The sequence below is a fragment of the Haematobia irritans genome, chromosome 2 (genome assembly GCF_050003625.1).
Source record: "Haematobia irritans isolate KBUSLIRL chromosome 2, ASM5000362v1, whole genome shotgun sequence".
In the NCBI taxonomy this organism is placed as follows: Eukaryota; Metazoa; Arthropoda; class Insecta; order Diptera; family Muscidae; genus Haematobia; species Haematobia irritans.
Window position 1 is genome coordinate 14897716 of NC_134398.1, and position 25991 is coordinate 14923706.

Sequence of the window (25991 nt, forward strand, 5' to 3'; positions counted from 1 at the left end):
ATGTTTTACTTACCTTATATAAAATAGGATCTGATGTTGACGATACTCCCGTTGTGGCCGTTTTAACCAATTTGTCTATTTGATAACGAAGTTTATAATCGATCGGTCGTATCTTTTCCAATACTGTGCGTATTTCAATCAAACGCTCTATTGAGGGATCACCTTCGATTGTCTCTCCGGAACATTTACGTAATACCACATAGGTCAAATTAATCAGATAATCGAGTAACATGTGGTATTTGACCTCAAGAAAACTGAGACCATATTCTGTCGTTAGTTCTCCACGTTTAACACGTTGCAGCATACCTTCAACCAGATCTGTGACTTGTTTGACATTACTGTTCATTTCTCCTAATAATTGTATGGCTTGTGGTATGTCCTGTTGTTCCTGGACTTCGCAGTCATAATCAAGAGCCTGTTTGGAGGAGAAAAAATGAAAACAATTAGTTTTGTAGAAAAAAAAAACAAATTTGAAGTTTGGGTTACATTAGTATTTTTTTAAATTTAAATCTGACTCCATCTGAACAAAATTTATAATCTATAGACTTAAAATTTAAGTCGGCTAATGCCCAGGGATGGGACACTATGTTAGTAAAAAAATATGGGAAACATTTTAATCTGAGCCAATTTTGAGGCAACTTTGCAAAAGTGTATTTATGATTTATTGGTCGATAGATATGTATTAGGAATAAAGGAAAATTTGAGTCACATTTACAAGTTTTCGACTTATGCGCCTTACAGACTATCAGTTATTCCGGACCGACAAGTCGATCGGTTCGACACACTGTAAGATTCTTTACAAACACCAACATTCCGTCCGGAATATCTGATAGTCTGTAAAGCGCAGTAGCAGTGGCGATATTTTAAAATGTGGGTTTTTTGGTCATTTTTGCCTAAATCGGAAAAGCATATATATGGAAGCTATATAGAAATCTGAACCGATTTCAACCAAATTTGACATTCATACTTAGTATTTTAATTCTACCCCCTGTGCAATATTTCACGTAAATCAGACTACAACTTTGAACTCTGTGGTCATATGACGGAAAATCGGGTGAAAGATATATATGGGAGTTATATCTAAATCTGAACCGATTTCAATAAAATTTAGCACACTTGACTACACTACTAATTGTACTCCTAGTGCAAAATTTCAACCAAATTGGGCTAAAACTCTGGCTTTTGGGGCCATATAAGTCCATATCGGGCGAAAGATATATAACCTATGGGAGTTATATCTAAATCTGAACCAATTTCAATCAAATTTTGCACAATTGTTTGTGCAAAATTTCAAGCAAATCAGGGTAAAACTCTGGCTTCTGGGTCCATATAAGTTCATATCGGGCGAGAGATATATATGGGAGCTATATCTAAATCTGAACCTATTTCTTCCAAAATCAATAGGGTTCTATTCTGACCCAAAACAGGAACTTGTGCCAAATTTGAAGGCGGTTGGACTTAAACTGCGATCTAGACTTTGATCACAAAAATGTGTTCACAGACAGACGGACATGGCTAGATCGACTCAGGGACCCACCCTGAGCATTATTGCCAAAGACACCATGTGTCTATTTCGTCTGGGTGTTGCAAACATATGCACTAACTTATAATACCCTTTTTATAAATATAAAGTGAGAGTAGAATTAACAGGTTGGCTGATAAGTCTCCGGTCTGACACATAGATGGCGTCCCACCATGATTCCTCCTATTGCTCTCCCAAATTTGTTAGTTTTGGTTGCATCTACCCATAATACATTAAATTGTGGAAAATATGTTTCTGAATTTGTAAATTCTTTCATTAAATGAGTTTCTACAAGAACTATGATATCGAACGACTGTAAAAACGATGTTGCTTGTGCTATACCAATCTTCAATTCATCCATATCCTGTTTTGTTGGCAGGTTTTGTAACTTTTCCTCAAGTAAACTCTCCATTGTAATCTTCATTAAATTTATTAAATCGCCCACTTCCATATTTCCTACTGGTTTCTTCGCCATGTTATCTTCCTCAGGTGATGTCTCTAGAAGTTTTCTCTTTGTTTGTTGCGCTAACTGTTTGATTGTGGTCCTTGGAGTATCGGACATACCGTATATACAATTTATATTTTATTTTGATATGGAAATGCCCTCTTTTGAAATACTGCCAGTTACTTCTTAATGTGATGTGAAGGGTATTATAGTTTTAGAAATATAATGTATACTTTTAGGCTGTTGTAATATTTTATGAAAGGAGCGCTTTTGATATAGTGAATTGCCAATTTTGTTTGATCAGATGTCAATAGTATAAAATGTCAAAACACATACAACCTGTTTATTATGAACACAGTCCGCTGAATAATTTTATCCAACTAACGGTAAACATAAACAAAAATGTTGGTGTAATTTTCCTCGGATTTGTGAAATCTTAGTTTTTTTGTGCGGTGAAAACTCACTCTTCTCAACAGCAAAACCCTGTACTCCACTAAATCCATGCACAACATCCACAGAGCTTTCCAAATTGCTGTTTCATGTACTGCTGCGAGTCGTACGAACGAATATCCAGGCCAATCTTCCAGAGCGGGTGACAAAACTTTAACAGAGATAGGATTATATTCTTCCCTTAGTATTGATATACACATCGTCTCAAAGCTATATATTCTAGAGTATCGCTACAAATCGTTCTTTTATCATCGATGGATACTTCATCTGTTAGCTTGTTTGAGCCTTTCGTGACTCGTACCAGCGACAAAACTAAATGGCCTTTTTTGAAAGGTCAACTTCTGCATTTCAATCATCATGTGACCCTTGGATCTATCAATGGAAAAATATGTGAGATAATTGAAAATTTCAGACCCAAGGGTTATGAGAATATGCGAGTCCGCTTAAGTCTGGCCAAATTACATAGCTACTTAGTCTTGAAAATAATGTTCAATTTTATCAATCCAAGAGCAATACCATTCCAATGGAAATGTGTGATATTAAACGATCAAGACGATGTGGTATATGAAGCCCATAAGGAACCAATTAGTGCTTTGACAACAACAAATACCACTCATACGTATCCTCATTTCTTCCCATTGAACGTGTTTGAGAATAATCATAAATCCTCTTGGCGTATATCATGTATTGTGTGTTTAGTGTTAGAAGAAACTATTGATCCTGATATAAATGCGGAAATACACGAATTGAATGGTCCAAGGAAATCCTTACCATCAACTCACACCCAAGAAACTTCATTCGAGATTTTTAAAAATTCCAAAGAAATTGAAGAGACTTCCTTTGCCAAATTTTCTGAAGAAGTACATGGTTGGTCCTCATCCAAGATCAATGGTTGCAAATCTATACAAAACAATTCTGAAGAAACTAAGACTGAGGAGCAAAATATATCCCAAAGCAAAGATTCTCCGAATGAATTGAACAATTCATTTATAATGTTGAATGAAGATGATCCAAACAAGCTAGATGTCGACGTTACCATGTTGTTGAAAAAAATAGAAGTGATATCTTCAACAAATAAAAAGGGCTTAAATTTCAATCAGCTAACAAGTGTTCTCCAAGACATTGATCAAATAAAGTCACCAATTCAGGGAATGCTGGACAATCTTTATAATCTAACCACGATACATGAATCACTTATGTTGGAAAATTTTACAATTGATACACTTATCTTTGCCGATGCACAAAATATAATTCCATTGAAAACTCGTGCAATGAAAATGATAAAATCCAATATAGAAAAATACGTTCAAACGAATGAATGGTTGGAGCTGGTTGAAAGTTTTCCAAATTTGATTGTGGATATTTTACGAAATTGAAATTCAAAGTTTAATGTATTTATTGTACTCGCTCATAATTTCTATTAAACCAGAAAAGTGTGAAATGTATAATATATAAAATTATTTGAAAATAAAAATTTTGTATATACTTTATAGTTTAATTTATCTAAATATTAATTTTTAATACAGGTTTGTAAAAAAAAACTTGGCGAAATATAAGTTTTTGTTGATGTTCGTACTCTCAAAAAAATTTAATAGGGTCCAAAGATCTTGACCTTCTCTTAAGGATTTTGGTATTGATTCCGAGACAAAGATGAAGGAAACGAAGGATGTAAAATTTTACAGGATGTAAAAATAATTTCATAAAGACTAATAATTTTCTGGCTAATGCAGCTTCCCTCACATCATTCTTAAAATTTTATTTCTATAGAAAATTTTCTTAAAATTTTATTTCTAAAGACAATTTTGTAAAAATTTTATTTCTATAGAAAATTTTGTCAAGTTTTTATTTCTATAGAAAATTTTATCAAAATGTACTTTCTATAGAAAATTTTGTTAAAATTTTCTTTCTATAGAAAATTTTGTCAAAATTTTATTTATATAGAAAATTTTGTCAACATTTTATTTCTGTAGAAAATTTTGTGAAAATTTTATTTCTATAAAAATTTTGTCAAAATTTTATTTATATAGAAAATTTTGTCAAAATTTTATTTCTATAGAAAATTTTGTCAAAATTTTATTTCTATAAAAAATTTTGTCAACATTTTATTTCTATAGAAAATTTTGTCAAAATTTTATTTCTATAGAAAATTTTGTCAAAATTTTATTTCTATAGAAAATTTTGTCAAAATTTTATTTCTATAGAAAATTTTGTTAAAATTTTATTTCTATAGAAAATTTTGTCAACATTTTATTTCTATAGAAAATTTTGTCAACATTTTATTTCTATAGAAAATGTTCTCAAAACTTTATTTCTATAGAAAATTTTCTCAAAATTTTATTTCTATAGAAAATTTTCCCAAAATTTTATTTTGATAGAAAATTTTCTCAAAATTTTATTGTGTCAAAATTTTATTGTGATAGTAAATTTTGTCAAAATTTTATTTCTATAGAAAATTTTCTCAAAATTTTATTTCTATAGAAAATTTTCCCAAAATTTTATTTCTATAGAAAATTTTCCCAAAATTTTATATTGATAGAAAATTGTCTCAACATTTTATTGTGATAGAAAATTTTATCAAAATTTTATTGTGATAGTAAATTTTGTCAAAATTTTATTGTGATAGTAAATTTTGTCAAAATTTTATTGTGATAGTAAATTTTGTCAAAATTTTATTTCTATAGAAAATTTTCTCAAAATTTTATTTCTATAGAAAATTTTCCCAAAATTTTATATTGATAGAAAATTTTCTAAACATTTTATTGTGATAGAATATTTTATCAAAATTTTATTGTGATAGTAAATTTTGTCAAAAGTTTATTGTGATAGTAAATTTTGTCAAAATTTTTTTGTGATAGTAAATTTTGTCAAAATTTTATTTCTATAGAAAATTTTGTCAAAATTTTATGACTATAGAAAATTTTGTCAAAATTTTATTTCTATAGAAAATTTTATCAAAATTTTATTTCTATAGAAAATTTTATCAAAATTTTATTTCTATAGAAAATTTTGTCAAAATTTTATTTCTATAGAAAATTTTGTCAAAAATTAATTTCTATAGAACATTTTGTGGATTTTTTTGTAAATTTTGTCAAAATTTTATTTCTATAGAAAATTTTGTCTACATTTTATTTCTATAGAAAATTTTGTCTACATTTTATTTATATAGAAAATTTTTGTCAAAATTTTATTTCTATAGAAAATTTTGTCAACGAATTTTTTCTATAGTAAATTTTCTCAAAATTTTATTTCTATAGAAAATTTTGCCAAAATTTTATTTTGATAGAAAATTTTCTCAAAATTTGATTGTGATAGAACATTTTCTCAAAATTTTATTGTGATAGAAAATTTTATCAAAATTTCATTTCTATAGAAAAGTTTGTCAAAATTTTATTTATATAGAAAATTTTGTCACAATTTTATTTTTATACAAAATTTTGTCAAAATTTAATTTCTATAGAAAAATTTTCTCAACATTTTATTGTGATAGAAAATTTTATCAAAATTTTATTGTGATAGTAAATTTTGTCAAAATTTTATTGTGATAGAAAATTTTATTACTATAGAAAATTTTGTCAAAATTTTATTTCTATAGAAAATTTTGTCAAAATTTTATTTCTGTAGAAAATTTTGTCAAAATTTTATTTCTATAGAAAATTTTATCAAAATTTTATTTCTATAGAAAATTTTATTCTTATAGAAAATTTTGTCAAAAATTAATTTCTATAGAACATTTTGTGGATTTTTTTTTTGTAAATTTTGTCAAAATTTTATTTCTATCGAAAATCTTACCAAAATTTTATTTCTATAGAAAATTTTGTCTACATTTTATTTCTATAGAAAATTTTGACTACATTTTATTTATATAGAAAATTTTTGTCAAAATTTTATTTCTATAGAAAATTTTGTCAAAGATTTTTTTCTATAGTAAATTTTCTTAAAATTTTATTTCTATAGAATTTTTTTCCAAAATTTTATTTTGACAGAAAATTTTCTCAAAATTTTATTGTGATAGTAAATTTTGTCAAAATTTTATTGTGATAGTAAATTTTGTCAAAATTTTATTGTGATAGTAAATTTTGTCAAAATTTTATTTCTATAGAAAATTTTGTCAAAATTTTATTTCTATAGAAAATTTTCCCAAAATTTTATTTCTATGGAAAATTTTCCCAAAATTTTATTTTGATAGAAAATTTTCTCAACATTTTATTTCTATAGAAAATTTTGTCAAAATTTTATTTCTGTAGAAAATTTTGTCAAAATTTTATTTCTATAGAAAATTTTATTCTTATAGAAAATTTTGTCAAAAATTAATTTCTATAGAACATTTTGTGGATTTTTTTTTTGTAAATTTTGTCAAAATTTTATTTCTATAGAAAATCTTACCAAAATTTTATTTCTATAGAAAATTTTGTCTACATTTTATTTCTATAGAAAATTTTGTCTACATTTTATTTATATAGAAAATTGTTGTCAAAATTTTATTTCTATAGAAAATTTTGTCTGCATTTTATTTATATAGTAAATTTTCTCAAAATTTTATTTCTATAGAAATTTTTTTCAAAATTTTATTTTGACAGAAAATTTTCTCAAAATTTTATTGTGATAGAAAATTTTCTCAAAATTTTATTGTGATAGAAAATTTTATCAAAATTTTATTTCTATAGAAAATTTTGTCAAAATTTTATTTTTATACAAAATTTTGTCAAAATTTAATTTCTATAGAAAATTTTGTCAAAATTTTATTTCTATAGAAAATTATGTCAAAATTTTATTACTATAGAAAATTTTCTCAAAATTTTATTTCTATAGAAAATTTTACCAAAATTTTATTTCTATAGAAAATCTTGTCAAAATTTTTTCTATAGAAAATTGAAGTACTCCTTCTACCAAAACATCAAGATTTCTACTAATCTGCCAACTAGTAAAAAAATCTACCATCCTTTGAACTTGTACGCTTGCGGCACTTTGGAGAGCAAGATTGACACTAAAAAAATACCGAAGTGTCGATCATCTCAAGATATTTTGACTGTACTTTGGACTTGGCTAGATCCCCCGTAGATTTATGTTTCCATAGACCGTCACACAACGATGTAAATGGCCCCTGAGATTGCCCTTGCCCATCGTCAAGGTTAAAGTGGGCGCCCAATTTATGTTACACTATTCAGTCCATTGTGATACCACAGTGGTGTACTTCTCTCTTATCACTGAGTGCTGCCCGATTCTATGTTAAGCTCAATAACAAGGGACCTCCTTTTTTATAGCCGAGTCCGAACGGCGTTCCACATTGCAGTGAAACCACTTAGAGAAGCTGTGAAATACTCAGAAATGTCACCAGCATTTCTGATGTGGGATAATCCACCGCTGAAAAAAATTTTTGGTGTTTGGTCGAAGGTGGCTTCGAACCCATGACCTTGTGTATGTTATGGTATTCATTAAAAATGTTTTTCTCCTAGTTAAAAGAACATGGTCACAACCGAAAATGTTTTGATCTTTATGAAAAAAACTTTTTTCATCGTCGTAAAAAGGACGCCATTTGAGAAAAGAAACCATAAAATTAATTTATTTGTTTGTTTTTATTTATTTATAAACTAATTGATTGTTTATTTGTATTTATAATGTCGTTCAAGCAAACATCATATATTTTTACACACTCTATTTTATCTCAATTTCAACAAAAAGTAATTATTCCATATTCACATCGTACCCAACATTATGTAACTACAAATAAAAATAAATGATCCATATAGTTAGCAAAATGCAGAACAAACAAGTAAGGAAAGTCTAAAGTCGGGCGGGGCAGGGGAACACAATGTTAGTAAAAAACAAATATGGGAAACATTTAAATCTGAAGCAATTTTAAGGAAACTTCGCAAAAGTTTATTTATGATTTATCGCTCGATATAAATGTATTAGAAGTTTACGAAAATTAGAGTCATTTTTACAACTTTTCGACTAAGCAGTGGCGATTTTACAAGGAAAATGTTGGTATTTTGACCATTTTTGTCGAAATCAGAAAAACATATATATATATATGGGAGCTATATCTAAATCTGAACCGATTTCAACCAAATTTGGCACGCATAGCTACAATGCTAATTCAACCCCCTGTGCAAAATTTCAACTAAATCGGAGCAAAAAATTGGCCTCTGTGGTCATATGAGTGTAAATCGGGCGAAAGCTATATATGGGAGCTATATCTAAATCTGAACCGATTTCAACCAAATTTGGTACGCATAGCTACAATGCTAATTCTACTCCCTGTAGAATTATTAAATTCAATTAAATCGGAGTAAAAGATTGGCCACTGTGGTCATATGAGTGTAAATCGGGTAAACGATATATATGGGAGCTATATCTAAATCTGAACCGATTTCAATAAAATTTGGCACACTTGACTACACTACCAATTGTACTCCTAGTGCAAAATTTCAACCGAATTGGATTAAAACTCTGGCTTCTGGGACCGTATTAGTCCATATCGGGCGAAAGATATATATGGGAGCTATATCTAAATCTAAACCGATTTCAATAAAATTTGGCGCATTTTGACTATAGTACTAATTGTTCTGCTTGTGCAAATTATTGTAATACTCTGGCTTCTGGGACCATATAAGACCATATCGGGCGAAATATATATGGGAGTTATATCTAAATCTGAACCGATTTCTTACAAAATCAATAGGGTTCTATTCTGAGCCAAAACACATACTTGTGCCAAATTTGAAGTCGATTTGACTAAAACTGCGACCTAGACTTTGATTACAAAAATGTGTTCACGGACAGACGGACATGGCTATATCGACTCAGGAGCCCACCCTGAGCATTTGTGCCAAAGACACCATGTGTCTATCTCGTCTCCTTCTGGGTGTTGCAAACATATGCACTAACTTATAATACCCTGTTCCACAGTGTGGCGTAGGGTATAAAAAGATACGAAAGGGTGCAAATGTATAATTTTTTTTACAATTGAAAAATCATTTCGTGAGGAGTCGGGCCTAAATGTTACCATTTTACAATATATGCCATAAATATAGAAATTATAATGATTATGATTCATCTTCATATTTATCTACTACCAAATTTTATTACTTAAGTATTAAATTAAAAGAACTTTTAATTTAATTCGAATTAAATTTTTGTCTATAAATACATGGTGACCGAACTCCCTTTTCCTCCCTTTTTTTAACAAATTAGATAAGTTAGATGTTTTAGGACAGGGCGGAACTGTAGACTAGACGGTTGGTAATTGTTATCTATTTCCTTCAGATATTTTGAGCAGATTGGATTTATTCAGAGCTAAATGTGGTGGAACCCAGTGCTTAATAAAATTGATAAACCATATTTTATACATTTAATTAAAGGATATTCCATTGATTATATTAGTTTGCTGGATTTGCCACATAAATATGAAAATTTTAATTATAAAATATCAGCTTAAAAATAATGAGTTATGAAAATAACATGGGAATTTAATTAGCAAATACATAGAAAAAAAATACATTTTAATTAATATAATGACAAAATAAAAAAATATATATATTTATAGCATTTATATTTTAAGCGCAAATAATAAATAGAATTTTTTATTTTTTTTTTCATATACAACATGACAACATAATTAATGAAAAAATATTGAGAGGGGGTTTTTGTAATGATTATTTATAGGAAGAAAAAAAGTTTTAAAATAATTGAAGTGGAAAATAATTTCATATTATAAATGAAGCTTCAGCAGCCAAAAACCACACAACAAATATTTGAATTTATATTGAATTTATACAGGACCAAACCCCGCAAAAAACCACGGGAAAAAGGCTATATAATAAAATGAAATATTTATGCATAATAATTGCATAATAAATAAGGTATTATAAAAATATATTCTGTTTCCTAGGTTTGAGCTTTGAGGTTTGTAGGATAATATAATAAAGCAAACACACACACTCATACCAGAATAATTTATCTACCCACATTCATATGTATGTAGCATTTGCAATAAGAGATATATCAAATTATTCATACAACCGAAATGCATATGGGCAATATGAAAACCTAAAACCCGCGAGGACTATAAACATCAAGGGCTGCAGCCTCAGCAAAATGACAATTCTAAATAAACGCAAAAAATCCACAAATAGCGACATAGAATGTGATTATTACTGTAAATAAATACCTGCATCATTCTAATGCCTATACAAATACAGTTTATGCAAAAACTATTGCATATCACAAAGGGGCCAAACCATTGCAAGCGAATGCATATGTTTATGACATAAGCCCAAGTAGCTTGGCCATAAACACCAGTATCTATATAAATATGACCACAGAAACAGCCACAAAAATTAACGAATGTCGTGTCCATAATCATTGCAACCAACAAAAATCTTCTTTTCCCTCTCATCGATTTTATTTGCAATTTTTGTTTTGGGGGGGAGCAGGGCAATTATAAAATATGTTTTTAGTTGGAGTTATTTTATGGCCATTCAACGTCAGTATCGACAGTCATACGAATTATTATAAAGAGAAATATATGTGGTTTTTCCAACATTACCTCACGCCCAGCTTGTATGTCATATTGCATATTTATGGGCTGACACAATAGCTTTATATATATGAATGTCATGCCACGTATTGTGGTTGTTTTTTTTTTTTTTTTCTTTCTATAGTGCATATAATAAAAATGCATGGAATATTAATATATATTGGATATTAATTTATAATTTTATTTACATTTTTAAATAGGATTTTAATTGAAGAGAATTTTCTATTCACAGCTGGATGGAAGAAAACAAGCCGGGTAACCAACAATAGCCAGCAAAACCTACAAGGATGGGAATAATAAATCCTGTGTCTAGTCTGACAAAAAAATCATAGAAATGTTCGCTGATATCAATGCAAACTGAAAATTGCGGGTTGAGGTTAGACTAGTCGCATAATACAAAATTTTGCTAAACTAAATTTAAAATTAGTATAAGCTAATATGAGACCTATAGTCAGTGTTACCGTTGAAGCACTTTAGTGAAAATTTTCTGCCTTTTTAAGCGATGACACTTTTATGCCCCTAATGGCATAATTTTTACATTTTTATGCCCCTTTTTAGTGCATTAGTTTTTGTTAATTGTGATCCCTATAAAATTACGGATGTGATCCGTGTTGTACAATAAAAGCGAAATTATGCGTCCAGTACTATAATTTTGAACATTTTCTCCTTCTCATGTCGTAGTGTATTTTAAATGACAATTGCGTCGCCTGAAAATAGGCAAAGAAATTTTCTGTATAATAGATAAACGGGGTTTTCCCCTGAATGGTTAATTTAAAGGACTGATTATCGATTAAATGGAGATAAAATTATTGTTGGGTATATTTATTACTAATTTAAACAAAGCGATTTCAAAATAAAGGGTGATTCTTTTGAGGTTAGGATTTTCATGCATTAGTATTTGACAGATCACGTGAGATTTCAGACATGGTGTCAAAGAGAAAGATGCTCAGTATGCTTTGACATTTCATCATGAATAGACTACGATCTGCCACAACGTCGAATTTTCAGTGAATGGGCCCTAGAAAAGTTGGCAGAAAATCCGCTTTTTTATCGACAAATTTTGTTCAGCGATGAGGCTCATTTCTGGTTGAATGGCTACGTAAATAAGCAAAATTGCCGCATTTGGAGTGAAGAGCAACCAGAAGCCGTTCAAGAACTGCCCATGCATCCCGAAAAATGCACTGTTTGGTGTGGTTTGTACGCTGGTGGAATCATTGGACCGTATTTTTTCAAAGATGCTGTTGGACGCAACGTTACGGTGAATGGCGATCGCTATCGTTCGATGCTAACAAACTTTTTGTTGCCAAAAATGGAAGAACTGAACTTGGTTGACATGTGGTTTCAACAAGATGGCGCTACATGCCACACAGCTCGCGATTCTATGGCCATTTTGAGGGAAAACTTCGGAGAACAATTCATCTCAAGAAATGGACCGGTAAGTTGGCCACCAAGATCATGCGATTTGACGCCTTTAGACTATTTTTTGTGGGGCTACGTCAAGTCTAAAGTCTACAGAAATAAGCCAGCAACTATTCCAGCTTTGGAAGACAACATTTCCGAAGAAATTCGGGCTATCCCGGCCGAAATGCTCGAAAAAGTTGCCCAAAATTGGACTTTCCGAATGGACCACCTAAGACGCAGCCGCGGTCAACATTTAAATGAAATTATCTTCAAAAAGTAAATGTCATGGACCAATCTAACGTTTCAAATAAAGAACCGATGAGATTTTGCAAATTTTATGCGTTTTTTTTTTAAAAAAAGTTATCAAGCTCTTAACAAATCACCCTTTATAAGACCTATAGTCAGTGTTACCGTTGAGAGACTTTAGTAACAAAATGTTCGCCTTTTTAGCGTCCACATTTTTATGCCCCTAAATGCTATACTTTTTTTATTTGTCTCAAAAATTTTATGAATTAATCGTACAAATAAGTCCAAAATAAATTAAATATTCGTACAAGCAAAGAAAAAAAACGTTTGGAAAACGTGCACCGAAAACATTTTTTTTTTGTTAGAGTTTTTTGAATTGCTACGAAAAGTATACACTTTTATCAGCAAAAAAAATTGTTTGTTACAAAATGTTTATTTTTTTTAATAAAAAAAGTTATTTTTGAACCAACAACACAGTCCATTTCGTTTATATCAAACACTTTTCTGACTTTAGGTTTTTAATAAGACACATTTTACAATTCATAGTAAAAATTTAATATAGTAGAATGTAATGTTGAACATTTTTTTGGAATCTTCCGACCATATCTGAAATATATGTAAAAAAAAAACTTTGGTCGAAGCAGGGATCGAACCCATGACCCTTGGCATGCAAGTCGGACGTAGCAACCACTGCTCCACGGTGCCCAACTAAATGTTGGTTTCTGTTAAATAAACTTTGTTTAATCGGCTCGTGGGCGCCGCAAGCTATGCTATATAAATATAACTTATATGGGTAATTGTCTATTGATGACAATAACGGCTACATAGCTCAGTGGATAGTGTGTTGGCTTACAAATTGCATGGTCCGCGGTTCGATTCCCCGTCCAGGCGAAAGGTAAAAAAAAATTATAAAATCGTATAATTTCTTCTACACTGTTTGTATTACAGATAAAGGTGCTAAGAACTAAAAAACTTCGTGGAAGTGAGAAAGGTGTGAGGGAAAATGCAATTAGCCAGAAAAAAATGTTTTTGAGTTAGTCTTTATGAAATTGTTTTTACATCCTGGAAAAGAATAAACGTTTATCACAAAAGTATATACTTTTCTTCCAAATACACTTCCTTTCAACGAAAAGCAAATGAGAAACGAACTTTGTTTGTCTAAAATTTCCTTTGGGAGGAAAGAATTATTTTTTTGCGTGTACAACGTCAGACGGATTTGAAGAAACTTCCAGTTGAGTTTTAGAAGATCGCTTTATTTATTTCAATTTTAATTAATAAATATGCCAAACATTAATTTATTTTATGTTAAATAAATTAATTGAATTTTAATTTTATTTATAGTTATTTTATAAAAGTAATTTATTACAAAAGGCAGCCTTAATTGCGAAAAAAATATTATTAAGGAAAAGTAAAACGGAAAACAGCTCATGTGATTTTGGATTAAAGAGTTTTTAATAGTAATTGTTTAATAATTAATTTCAAATAATAAACTTGGCGGCTTCGGTGGAAAAAATTTCCAAATGATCGCTTGATATCTTAGAAATCATCTGTATCATTTTATTGATTTCATGATTTATTGAATTTAATATAGTTAGCTTTGATTTCTTTTAATTTAATTTGATTATACATTAAAAACATAGTTTCTTTTCTGAGGTACGAAATTTTAGATAAGCAATGTTTTCTTTTGACGCTAAAAAAATTTTCTTTAAAAGCAAATAACTTAGTTTAGTTACAATTGTTGTCTCACTTATCGTAAATTCGGATTTTTTTTACGTAAGAGAAAATACTTTATATTTCTTATAAATAAATTTATTTTTAACATTTTAAAATAAATTTTTGTTTAATATATTAATTATTTTTATCCAATATTTTATATTTATTCCATATATTATTTATACAATGGTTAGGTTAGGTGGCAGCCCGATGTATCAGGCTCACTTAGACTATTCAGTCCATTGTGATACCACATTGGTGAACTTCTCTCTTATCACTGAGTGCTGCCCGATTCCATGTTAAACTCAATGACAAGGGACCTCCTTTTTATAGCCCAGTCCGAACGGCGTTCCAAATTGCACTGAAACCACTTAGAGAAGCTTTGAAACCCTCAGAAATGTCACCAGCATTACTGAGGTGGGATAATCCACCGTTGAAAAACTTTTTGGTGTTCGCAAGGCGGGCATGCTAACCATTGCACCACGGTGGCTCCCTATTATACAATAAAATTTAATTTCGTTTGTCTAAAATTTCCTTCTGGAGGAAAGTATTTTTTCTTTGGGTGCATGAATTGAATTTTTTAAAATACATTATTACAAAAAGCAATATTGATTATTTAAAACATAATTAATGATGTGAGCCACTGTAGGTACGAAATGGGGAGTTGTTTGGTTAGCAATACACTCATAACGAGAGTTTACGCACGCACTCATCTCCTCAGACACCCATATACAGCATTAAATGTTATATGTGTATATACGCATTAGGCAATAGGCTAATGCAACTAGAACTGTAGCCGATTTGTTTTTTTCTTTAGGGCAGAATTTTATTGCATATTTGGCGGGGCCTCATTTAATGCGTGTAGTAGTGAGAGTATCCATTATGTGGTGGAGAATGGTAGAGTAGCAAAAATGTGGTTAGACCCACAGCAAAGTGCATGTATCAATGCATTATGGGCAGTCAGTACAAATAATGTACGCAATTAGTTTGTTAAATGTAATGTTGATTTGTTTTATTGTAAATGCATTAGTTGCCAAGTACTCTTACCATTAACTATACTCGCCAATACAACCAGCAGTTGCATTCTCTTTATATCTCTCCCTTGCTCTCTCTTGTCTCATATAATTATTTATTTCCCATTCTTTCTCTCCAATTGCACTGCTTCAAAACACACGTGTTATTTTGCCTAACTACTATAACAACATATGCCCCCTATGTTAGGTTATTAAAGATAGAATGTATGTAAAACAATATATGTGAGTGTGTTCCAGAGAAGGGCAAAGAGCAGTGAGAATCTACATGTACAATAAGCAGCGTAGTGATTGTTGGCATTTATTTTGTAGAGTGAGAGTGGTAAATAAGTTCGCCATTTGTTTTTAATAATACATGACCACTCAAAATGTAATTATTCCACATAAAATGCACTCGAAAGCAATAAATGCAATTTTATTTTTTTTTTGTTTTTTCAAATAGAAATCAAATTAAATATTTATATGTATTGGTTGTATTGTATAGAGTCAGCAATATTAAATGATTATGTGATGTGTGTCTATTATTGAATCACGAATAAAGTGTAAAAATCGCTTTAATACTTGGAGATGATAATGCCAAACATTATGAATCAATATAGTTTTGGTGTCTACTTAAAGTAGGTTAGATTAAGTTGAAGATTCTGCATCTTCTATTCAAAGGAACATATTTAACTATGAAGAACCAACGAATAAGCAACGATTTCATGCCCTTAAAATACAAAGCTTCATTGGCTCAAATACCTCAAATTATTAGTAGAACGTCGTTGGAACCAGGAATGCTTTTTTGGTACATAGAAGATCAACGCACAGTGGTTCCAAATTGTTGTTTTCAAATAATTCTGAAACGTTTGAACGGATAAAGATATCAACATAATTTTCTAAGTTCGCAAGTTAGTGAGTGGGCGTTGAAAGTTGGTCACTTCGGAACCAGGAATGCTTTTTCGGTACATAGAAGATCACCGTACAGTGGTTCAAAATTGTTTTTTCAAATAATTCTGAAACTTTTGAACGGATAAAGATTTCAACATAATTTTCTAAGTTCGCAAGTTCGTGAGTAGACGTTGAAAGTTAGTGACCTCGGGGGTCTGAAATGTTATTTTAGCTATCAAATCCGCAATTATGAACCGATTTCGATGATATTTGGGGGATAGACTTGTAAATCCCTTTATATATCTTTTCTTTTCTAGTTGGCGAGCAGTGTTGCCAATATTTTTCGGGCTCTTGTCCACAAATTATGATGTTTTCGTCGTCCCCAAAAATGCACAATACATTTTTGACATTAAAAAAAAAAAATAAATAAATAAAGCAAAAGGCTCTGCTGTAGAATATCAGTAATAATTTAAAAATTAAAATTTTGTCGAATCCAGCAAGCTGCAATAAGATCAAGATTTTGAACCACAACACCAAGAGACTAGTGATCGTTTTCCAAATGCTGGAGATATGAAAATGGAAGTTCGGTCACCTTGCATTTACGAACGAAATAAATATTCAAGTAGTAAAATTGGGTAGTAGACATGTTGCCAAAGTTGGGAGAATTCTACCAGAAATGGTAGATTTTTATTATTGTTTGGTAGATTGGTAGAATTTTTGATGTTTTGGTAGATTTTGCAAAGAGGTACTTAATAAATTGTCTATAGAAATAAAATTTTAACAAAATTTTCTATAGAAATAAAATTTTAACAAAATTTTCTATAGAAATAAAATTTTGACAAAAATTTCTATAGAAATAAAATTTTGATAAAATTTTCTATCGACATAAAATGTTGACAAAAGTTTTCTATAGAAATACAATTTTGACAAGATTTTCTATAGAAATAAAATTTTGACAAAATTTTCTATAGAAATAAAATTTTGAAAAAAAAATTTATAGAAATAAAATTTTGACAAAATTTTCTATAGAAATACAATTTTGACAAAATTTTCTATAGAAATAAAATTTTGACAAGATTTTCTATAGAAATAAAATTTTGACAAAATTTTCTATAGAAATAAAATTTTGAAAAAAATTTCTATAGAAATAAAATTTTGACAAAATTTTCTATAGAAATAAAATTTTGACAAAATTTTCTATAGAAATAAAATTTTGACAAAATTTTCTATAGAAATAAAATTTTGACAAAATTTTCTATAGAAATAAAATTGTGACAAAATTTTCTAGAGAAATAAAATTTTGACAAAATTTTCTATAGAAATAAAATTTTGACAAAATTTTCTATAGAAATAAAATTTTGACAAAATTTTCTATAGAAATAAAATTTTGACAAGATTTTCCATAGAAATAAAATTTTGACATTTTCTATAGAAATAATATTTTGACAAAATTTTCTATAGAAATAATATTTTGACGAAATTTTCTATAGAAATAAAATTTTGACGAAATTTTCTATAGAAATAAAATTTTGACAAAACATAGAAATAAAATTGTGTAAATTTTCTATAGAAATAAAATTTTGACAAAATTTTCTATAGAAATAAAATTTGGACAAAATTTTCTATAGAAATAAAATTTTGACAAAATTTTCTAGAGAAATAAAAATTTGACAAAATTTTCTAGAGAAATAAAATTTTGACAAAATTTTCTATAGAAATAAAATTTTGACAAAATTTTCTATAGAAATAAAATTTTGACAACAATGATTAAAGGAAAAAAAAAACCAACAATAACAAAACAAAACGTTTGACAAAATTTTCTATAGAAACAAAATTTTTTATAGAAATAAAATTTTAACAAAATTTTCTATAGAAATAAAATTTTTACAAACTTTTCTATAGAAATAAAATTTTGACAAAATTTTCTAGAGAAACAAGCTTCTCACAAAATTTTCTATATAGAGATACACTTTTGAGAAAATGTTCTATAGAAATAAAATTTTGACAAACTTTTCTATAGAAATAAAATTTTGACAAAATTTTGTAGAGAAATAAAATAGAAATAGAAATAGAATTTTGAAAAAATTTTCTATAGAAAAACAATATTTCTAAAATCAATTTTTAAATTTGATTTTAGATAGAAATAATATTTTGAAAAAATTTCCTATAGAAATAAAATTTTGTCAAATTTTTTGTTTTATAGAAATAAAATTTTGACAAAATTTTCTATATAGGAATACACTTTTGAGAAAATTTTCTATATAAGTAACAGTTTGACAAACATTTGTATAAATATAAAATTTTGACAAAGTTTTCTATAGAAATAAAATTATGACCAAATTGTCTATAGAAATAAAATTTTGACAAAGGCCGTAGCTCACTTTCCGCATGTATTCAGTGACCGTGAAGTCACAATAAATACCAAATATTATCGGGAAAATGTCCTAAAGACATTATTCAAACTCTGGCCATACACTGAAAAAAATATTTACGTGATATTAAAGATTACGCAACCTAAATTATAGGAAGCGAAATTTACAAAATATTATGGACAAATTCCTTTAAAAGAATGAAATTTTAATTTAAATAAAGTTTATAATCTTTGCTTCAAACATTTTTTTCATTAAATTTAGGACACACATTTTGTAAATTTGCGTACCTTCGTTAAAGTCGCATGTCTTTGAACTAAGGCTTATTTTCCTTAAAGTAAAGAAACACATTTTTGATATAAATTGTCCTTAAAAACGCTTCAATTATAGGCTAAGACTTATTTTGAGGATTTAGCGCCTTTGGTTTAAAGCTTTTTGGAATTAAGAAAACCTTCATTAATAAACCGCAAAAATAGAATGAAAATTTAATAAATAAGATCTGTATCCTAATTTTAATTTTATTGGTCCTAGATTTAAAGCCAGATAGATCGCTAAAAAATTTCTTTATTTTAAAGAAGTCGCATCTTTGGCTCGGAATCAATACCAAAATCCTTAAAGGAAGGTCAAAATCTTTGGATCCAAGTAAACTTTTTTTGAGTGTACCATGGAATGGGTCAAGTTACCTCGAGATTAGAGGTGTGCGCGTGACACGCGTGATTCACGCGTGAATCACGTGAGTCGTGAACAAAATCCAAAGCAACTCTCGTGAATGGGACTAAAATAAATATGTCGTGCATGAGAAATAAAATCGGTTCGTGAATGTGCGTGAATAAAATTTCTGCAAAATCCCGCTCACGAAAATAATCAAGATTTATTTCACACTCGTATGTTAACTGAAATTAATTTAGCTCTCGAACTGTATTCTATTTTTGAATTTTGTTACCTTTGTTGATTTCCTTTGGAAAATATCATGAGTCTCGTGAATTTGTCGTGAATCACGTGAATTGTCGTGAATCGTGCGTGAACGTGAATCTTTAAAAGTAGTTCGTTTTCATTTCGTGAATGTGCTTGAGTGGGATTGGCTACCACGCGTATCGTGCGTGAGCGTGCGTGAATAAATATTTTGCTTCGTGAATGTGCGTGAAATTTCAGTCACGCGCACACCTCTACTCGAGATATTTTTGTGCATCTTGTAATGGCTTTATCGGACGTTTGAAGGCCATAATTCGTACCAAGGTAGCCAATTCGAACAAATTTAAATTGATTCCAAAACTTGAAGTTATTTGTTGCTTTGAACAAAAAAAAAAAAAACGATACATTTCTTTTATAAAAAGAAGTACCTTTGTGTCAAGTTTCCAAAATAAATATGGAACTTGTTTTTATTAAGACTTACACTTTTTTGAAACTCCCAGCTAGCATTGATATAAACAAGGGTTGGAAAATTGTTCTGTCTCACAAAAATTAGATATTGAGAAAATCCCTTGTGAGCATAGTGGGACAGCCCGTTATATAAGGCTCTTTTACGCTACATCCAGAAAAAAGTGAACCCACAATGAAAGAAGGTTTATAGTAGAAAAATTTAAATAAAATATTTTAGTAATTGCAACATGATACAAATAAGCTAATATTTTTATACCCTAAACCACATAGTGGTCAGGGTATAATAAGTTTGATCGGCCAAAAAATGTGCCTACCAGAAATATTGATTTTAGACCTCATAAAATATATACCGATCGACTCAGAATCACCTCCTGAGTCGATCTAGCGCTTGGTGTCCGTCCGTCCGTTTGTCCATGTATTTGTTGTTCACAGGATTCCGGTCGCAATTATTAACCGATTTTGATGAAATTTGGTACAGGGAGTTTTTTGGGCACAAGGACGAACGCTATTGAATTTGGGAGAAATCGGATCAAATTTAGATATAGCTCCCATATATATGTATCGCCCGATTTCGACAAATGGGGTCACGCGCGTTTTTTCAAACGGATCTTCACCAAATTTGCCAAAAGGCAATCTTTTCCATCGCCCTTCAAGTCTGCAAAATTTTATCCAAAGCGGTTCAGATTTAGATATAGCTCTCATATATATGTACCGCCCGATTTTTCTAAATTTGGCCATAAAACCCTTATTTATCAACGGATCTTACTAAAAGTTGGCTAGATCCAGTCCTCTATAGTACTAACTATATGTGCAAAATTTCATCGAAATCGGTTCAAATTTAGATATAGCTCCCATATATGTATCGCCCGATTTTGAAAAATTCGCCCTCGTAACTGATCTTACTCAAATCTTGCACAAGGTAACCTTTTGTGGTATTAATCAAACCCGCAAAATATTATGCAAATTGGTTCAGATTTAGATATAGCTTCCATATATATGCATCACTCGATTTTCCCAAATTTGGCCATAGTAATCTTATTTATTAACCAATGTTACTCAAATTTCTTGTAGCTCTTACATAAGAATATTGCCCGATTTTTACAAATTTTTATTTATTACCCACACTAATTTAACGATTTTCTCTTTTTTAATAATGGGCTCAATATTAGTGGCATACTAGCTCCGTAAGCGCAATATCAACACAGCCAGTGTTGCTAGAAGTAGGGGAAATTCCCTATATGTAGGGTTTTTCTAATATTTAGCGTCTTATAGGGACGTAGGGCCACAAAGTAGGACATTTTCACTCAACACAATTTGTAATAATTTTTACATTTTGGTGGCTTTAGAGGAGGAAATTAGAAGCCGGCAAGGCTTGATCTTTAACAATGTGTGGTAAACTTTATTCCTGTAGAAAATTTTGTCAACATTTTATTTCTATAGAACATTTTGTCAAAATTGTATTTCTATAGAATTTTTTTTTTCAAAATATTATTTCTAAAAAAAAATTTCTCAAAATTTTATTTCTGTGGAATTTTTTCTCAAAATGTTATTTCTATATAATTTATTGTCAAAATTTTATTTCTATAGAAAAATTAATTACAAAAATTTGTTTATAGAAACTTTTTCCACAATTTTATTTTTATAGAGATTTAACAAAAAAGATTACTAATTCCGGTAGAATTCTACCAACTTTGGCAACCGTGGTGGTAACACAAATTTATATTCTAAGTTATATACTTTGCATATTCATGTTTTAAGATAATAAAGTACTTAGAATCATTTTTGTTTTGTAAAATATTTTAAATTTAATGAAACATATAGTAGGGAAAATTGTTTGGTAATGTATGGGAAAGTAGGGAACTTTTTTTGTCCTTGTAGGGTAAACCGAACATTTTCCGTGGCAACATTGACTATGAGCTATAGTCAGATTGACACAAAGCACCCATAGACATGTACCCCTTAATTTTCTTAAATATGCAACTACGGTTTATCTCCCAGACCTATATGTTACCCCACAAATGCTTATGATTACTAATTCTGTAATGGTGGTTTAGGATATGATATAGTCGGCCCCGCCCGACTTTCTACTTTACTTGCTTGTTTTTTTTTTTTTTTAATTGAAGGAAATTTATTAAAAGTAATACTTTTTTCTATTGTTTAATTCCATATTTTTGAAGAAAACCCTTGGAATTCAAAATTGTTAAAATGTCTTTCGAGCTAAATGAAGTTCAAGACTAACCTAAATTTAAGTACTAAATTTAAGAAAACTTCACCCATTTTAGGAAAATATGAACTATATTCATATTTATTGTGTAATTCATTTGTATAAAATTTTTCTTCTCAATTCTAGTTCGCGTCTTTAAGAATAATAATGAAGGCAAAAAAATATTTAATATATGAAAAATTTTCTCACATTTGATAAAATTGAACTAAAATTAAGTAATTTTCATAAACTAAAATATAGTTAAATCGGCTATAAAAACTTTCGTTGTAATTTTTCTGGGGGTGGGGACTTTTGTCCATTTTGATACCATAGATGATGAACTATAATTTATAAATGAGAATATTAATTATCGCAAGTATGAAATTATTTATTTATCTCTTATCAAACAACATCGAATAGGATTAGGAAATTTTCAATTATAATTCTTTAATTAAATTTTTTGTTTGTAATTGTTTTCGTCTCATCCTTAAAATATTCAATAGTTAATTTGCTATTGCATACCTTAGGGATGTTAATGAATTTTACAATGCGGCTAATCCATGCAGTATTGCATATTATTACCACAAACAAATACCAAATGAAAATTTATCATCATTGGAAAATTTGATTAAACTACAATACACAATTTAAAAACTAATGAAAACAAAAACTATCATTGAATGCGCTAAATGTCAATTTAGATGCTACCACTTCCCTACACGGTACGGCGTTTTCCATTAATTTAGCAAAAAAAACAAAAAGCTCCCCTTTCTCTAAAGCCATTTGTACTATGTTATATTATGCATTTGGGATTTATTATGCAAAAACTAATTATCGATACATGAAAAAGAGTTGAGGGCTATTTTTGCATTGAAACCAAGCTACGATCTACGTTAAACGAAAATGCATGACATACCAAACAAACGATGCACTCTGGTCCTAACCACCATTAAATTCATCACAGAAGCTATGAAAATAGCAATTTAGTTTTCACCAAACATTTGAAACAACCACCACCAATATATATGTATGTTTAGATGTTCAAATATAAGCCTATACATTTTGGTGACAATTTTCAAAGGCTGAATACATAAAAAAGTAAACAATTAAATTGTTCAAAGCAAATAAGTGTCACCATTAAAGGATCCCTAAAAATAGGCAATCTATTTTGTATTGAAAATATCTTTTAAAAATATTCTACAAGTATAAAGGGTCCAACTAATAAGGATACATTTCTTTAAAGTAAAGAAATTTTTATTAAAAGGAAATTTTTAATATTTGCTTTTTTTCCTTAAATGAAAATGCAAATAAGTGCACTCAAAAAAAAAATGAACCCTATATTTCACTAAAGCTGATTTAATTCTATTTTAACAGGTTGGCAGATAGGTCCCCGGTCTGACGCATAGATGGCGTCGCTAGTATTAAATGCATATTATTTTTATATAGTACCAACTTTCAAATGATTCGTGTCAAAAATTGACGTCTGTAAGTCAATTAGTTTGGGAGATAGAGCGTCTTTTGTGAAGCAACGTTTGTTATTGTGAAAAAAATGGCAAAAAAGGAATTTCGTGTTTTGAAAAAATATTGTTTTCTGAAGGGAAAAATACGGTGGAAGCAAAAACTTGGCTTGATAATGAGTTTCCGGACTCTCCTCTAGGGAAATCAACAATAATTGATTGGTATGCAAAATTCAAGAGTGGTGAAATGAGCACGGAGGACGGTGAACGCAGTGGACGCCCGAAAAAGGTGGTTACCGACGAAAACATCAAAAAAATCCACTAATGATTTTGAATGACCGTAAAATGAAGTTTATCGAGATAGCAGAGGCCTTAAAGATATCAAAGGAACGTGTTGGTCATATCATTCATCAATATTTGGATATGCGGAAGCTCTGTGCAAAATGGGTGCCGCGCGAGCTCACATTTGACCAAAAACAACAACGTGTTGATGATTCTGAGCAGTGTTTACAGCTGTTGGCTCGTAATACACCCGAGTTTTTCCGTCGATATGTGACAATGGATGAAACATGGCTCCATCACTACACTCCTGAGTCCAATCGACAGTCGGCTGAGTGGACAGCGACCGGTGAACCGTCTCCGAAGCGTGGAAAGACTCAAAAGTCCGTTGGCAAAGTAATGGCCTCTGTTTTTTGGGATGCGCATGGAATAATTTTTATCGATTATCTTGAGAAGGGAAAAACCATCGACAGTGACTATTATATGGCGTTATTGGAGCGTTTGAAGGTCGAAATGGAGGCAAAACGGCTCCATATGAAGAAGAAACAAGTATATACGGCAGTAAGTTCGGCCAGGCCGAATCTTATGTACCCTCCACCACGGATTGCGTAGAAACTTCTACGAAAGACTGTCATCCACAAATTTCAACTCACATGGTTGTTAAATATCATATACTACCACCACGTACCAAATTTCAACCAGATCGGATGAATTTTGCTTCTCCAAAAGGCACCGGAGGTCAAATCTGGGGATCGGTTTATATGGGAGCTATATATTATTATGGACTGATAGGAACCAATTCCTGCATGGTTGTTGGATACCCTATACTAACATCAAGTACCAAATTTCTACCGAATGGGAAGAATTATGCTCTTCCAAGGTGCTCCGGTGGTCAAATCTGGGGATCGGTTTATATGGGGCCTATATATAATTATGGACCGATATCGACCAATTTTATGCACGGGTGTTTGAGGCCATATATTAACATCACGTACCAAATTTCAACTGAATCAGATGAATTTTGGTCTTCCAAGAGGCTCCGGAGGTCAAATCTGGTGATCGGTTTATATGGGGGCTATATATAATTATGGACCAATTTTTGCATGGTTGTTAGAGACCATATACTAACACCATGTACCGAATTTCAGCCGGATCGGATGAAATTTGCTTCTCTTAGTGGCTCCGCAAGCCAAATCGGGGGATCGGTTTATATGGGGGCTTTATGTAATTATGGACCGATGTGGTCCAATTTTTGCATGGTTGTTAGAGACCCTATACTAACACCATGTACCAAATTTCAGCCGGATCGGATGAAATTTGCTTCTCTTAGAGGCCTCGCAAGCCAAATTTGGGGGTCCGTTTATATGGGGGTTATACGTAAAATTGGACCGATATGGCCCATTTGCAATACCATCCGACCTACATCAATAACAACTACTTGTGCCGAGTTTCAAGTCGATAGCTTGTTTCGTTCGGAAGTTAGCGTAATTTCAACAGACGGACGGACGGACATGCTCAGATCGACTCAGAATTTCACCACGACCCAGAATATATATACTTTATGGGGTCTTAGAGCAATATTTCGATGTGTTACAAACGGAATGACAAAGTTAATATACCCCCATCCTATGGTGGAGGGTATAAAAAGTGTTGTTCCACCAAGACAACGCACCGTGCCACAAGTCATTGAGAACGATGGCAAAAATTCATGAATTGGGCTTCGAGTCGCTTCCCCACCCACCGTATTCTCCAGATCTGGCCCCCAGCGACTTTTTCTTGTTCTCAGACCTCAAAAGGATGCTCGCAGGGAAAAAATTTGGCTGCAATCAAGAGGTGATCGCCGAAACTGAGGCCTATTTTGAGGCAAAACCGAAGGAGTACTACCAAAATGGTATCAAAAAATTGGAAGGTCGTTATAATCGTTGTATCGCTCTCGAAGGGATCTATGTTATGTTGAATAATAAAAACGAATTTTGACCAAAAAAAAATGTGATTTTCTTTATTAGACCGGGGACTTATCAGCCAACCTGTTATCTTGGGAATGCCGTACTTTGTGGACGTTTGCGATGAACTTAAACCGTTCTCA

General features: G+C 30.4%; 1 protein-coding gene across 2 annotated transcripts in view; it reads right to left on the bottom strand.

The window, feature by feature from the left end:
• The window catches only part of LOC142223564 (neuroguidin), a 260642-nt gene that overhangs the window by 4155 nt on the left and 230496 nt on the right, over positions 1-25991 (bottom strand). For both annotated transcript variants that reach the window (XM_075293444.1, XM_075293443.1), the window contains one exon: positions 14-415. In XM_075293444.1, coding sequence (XP_075149559.1) covers positions 14-415 — 402 coding nt within the window. The remainder of the gene's footprint in view (positions 1-13; positions 416-25991) is intronic.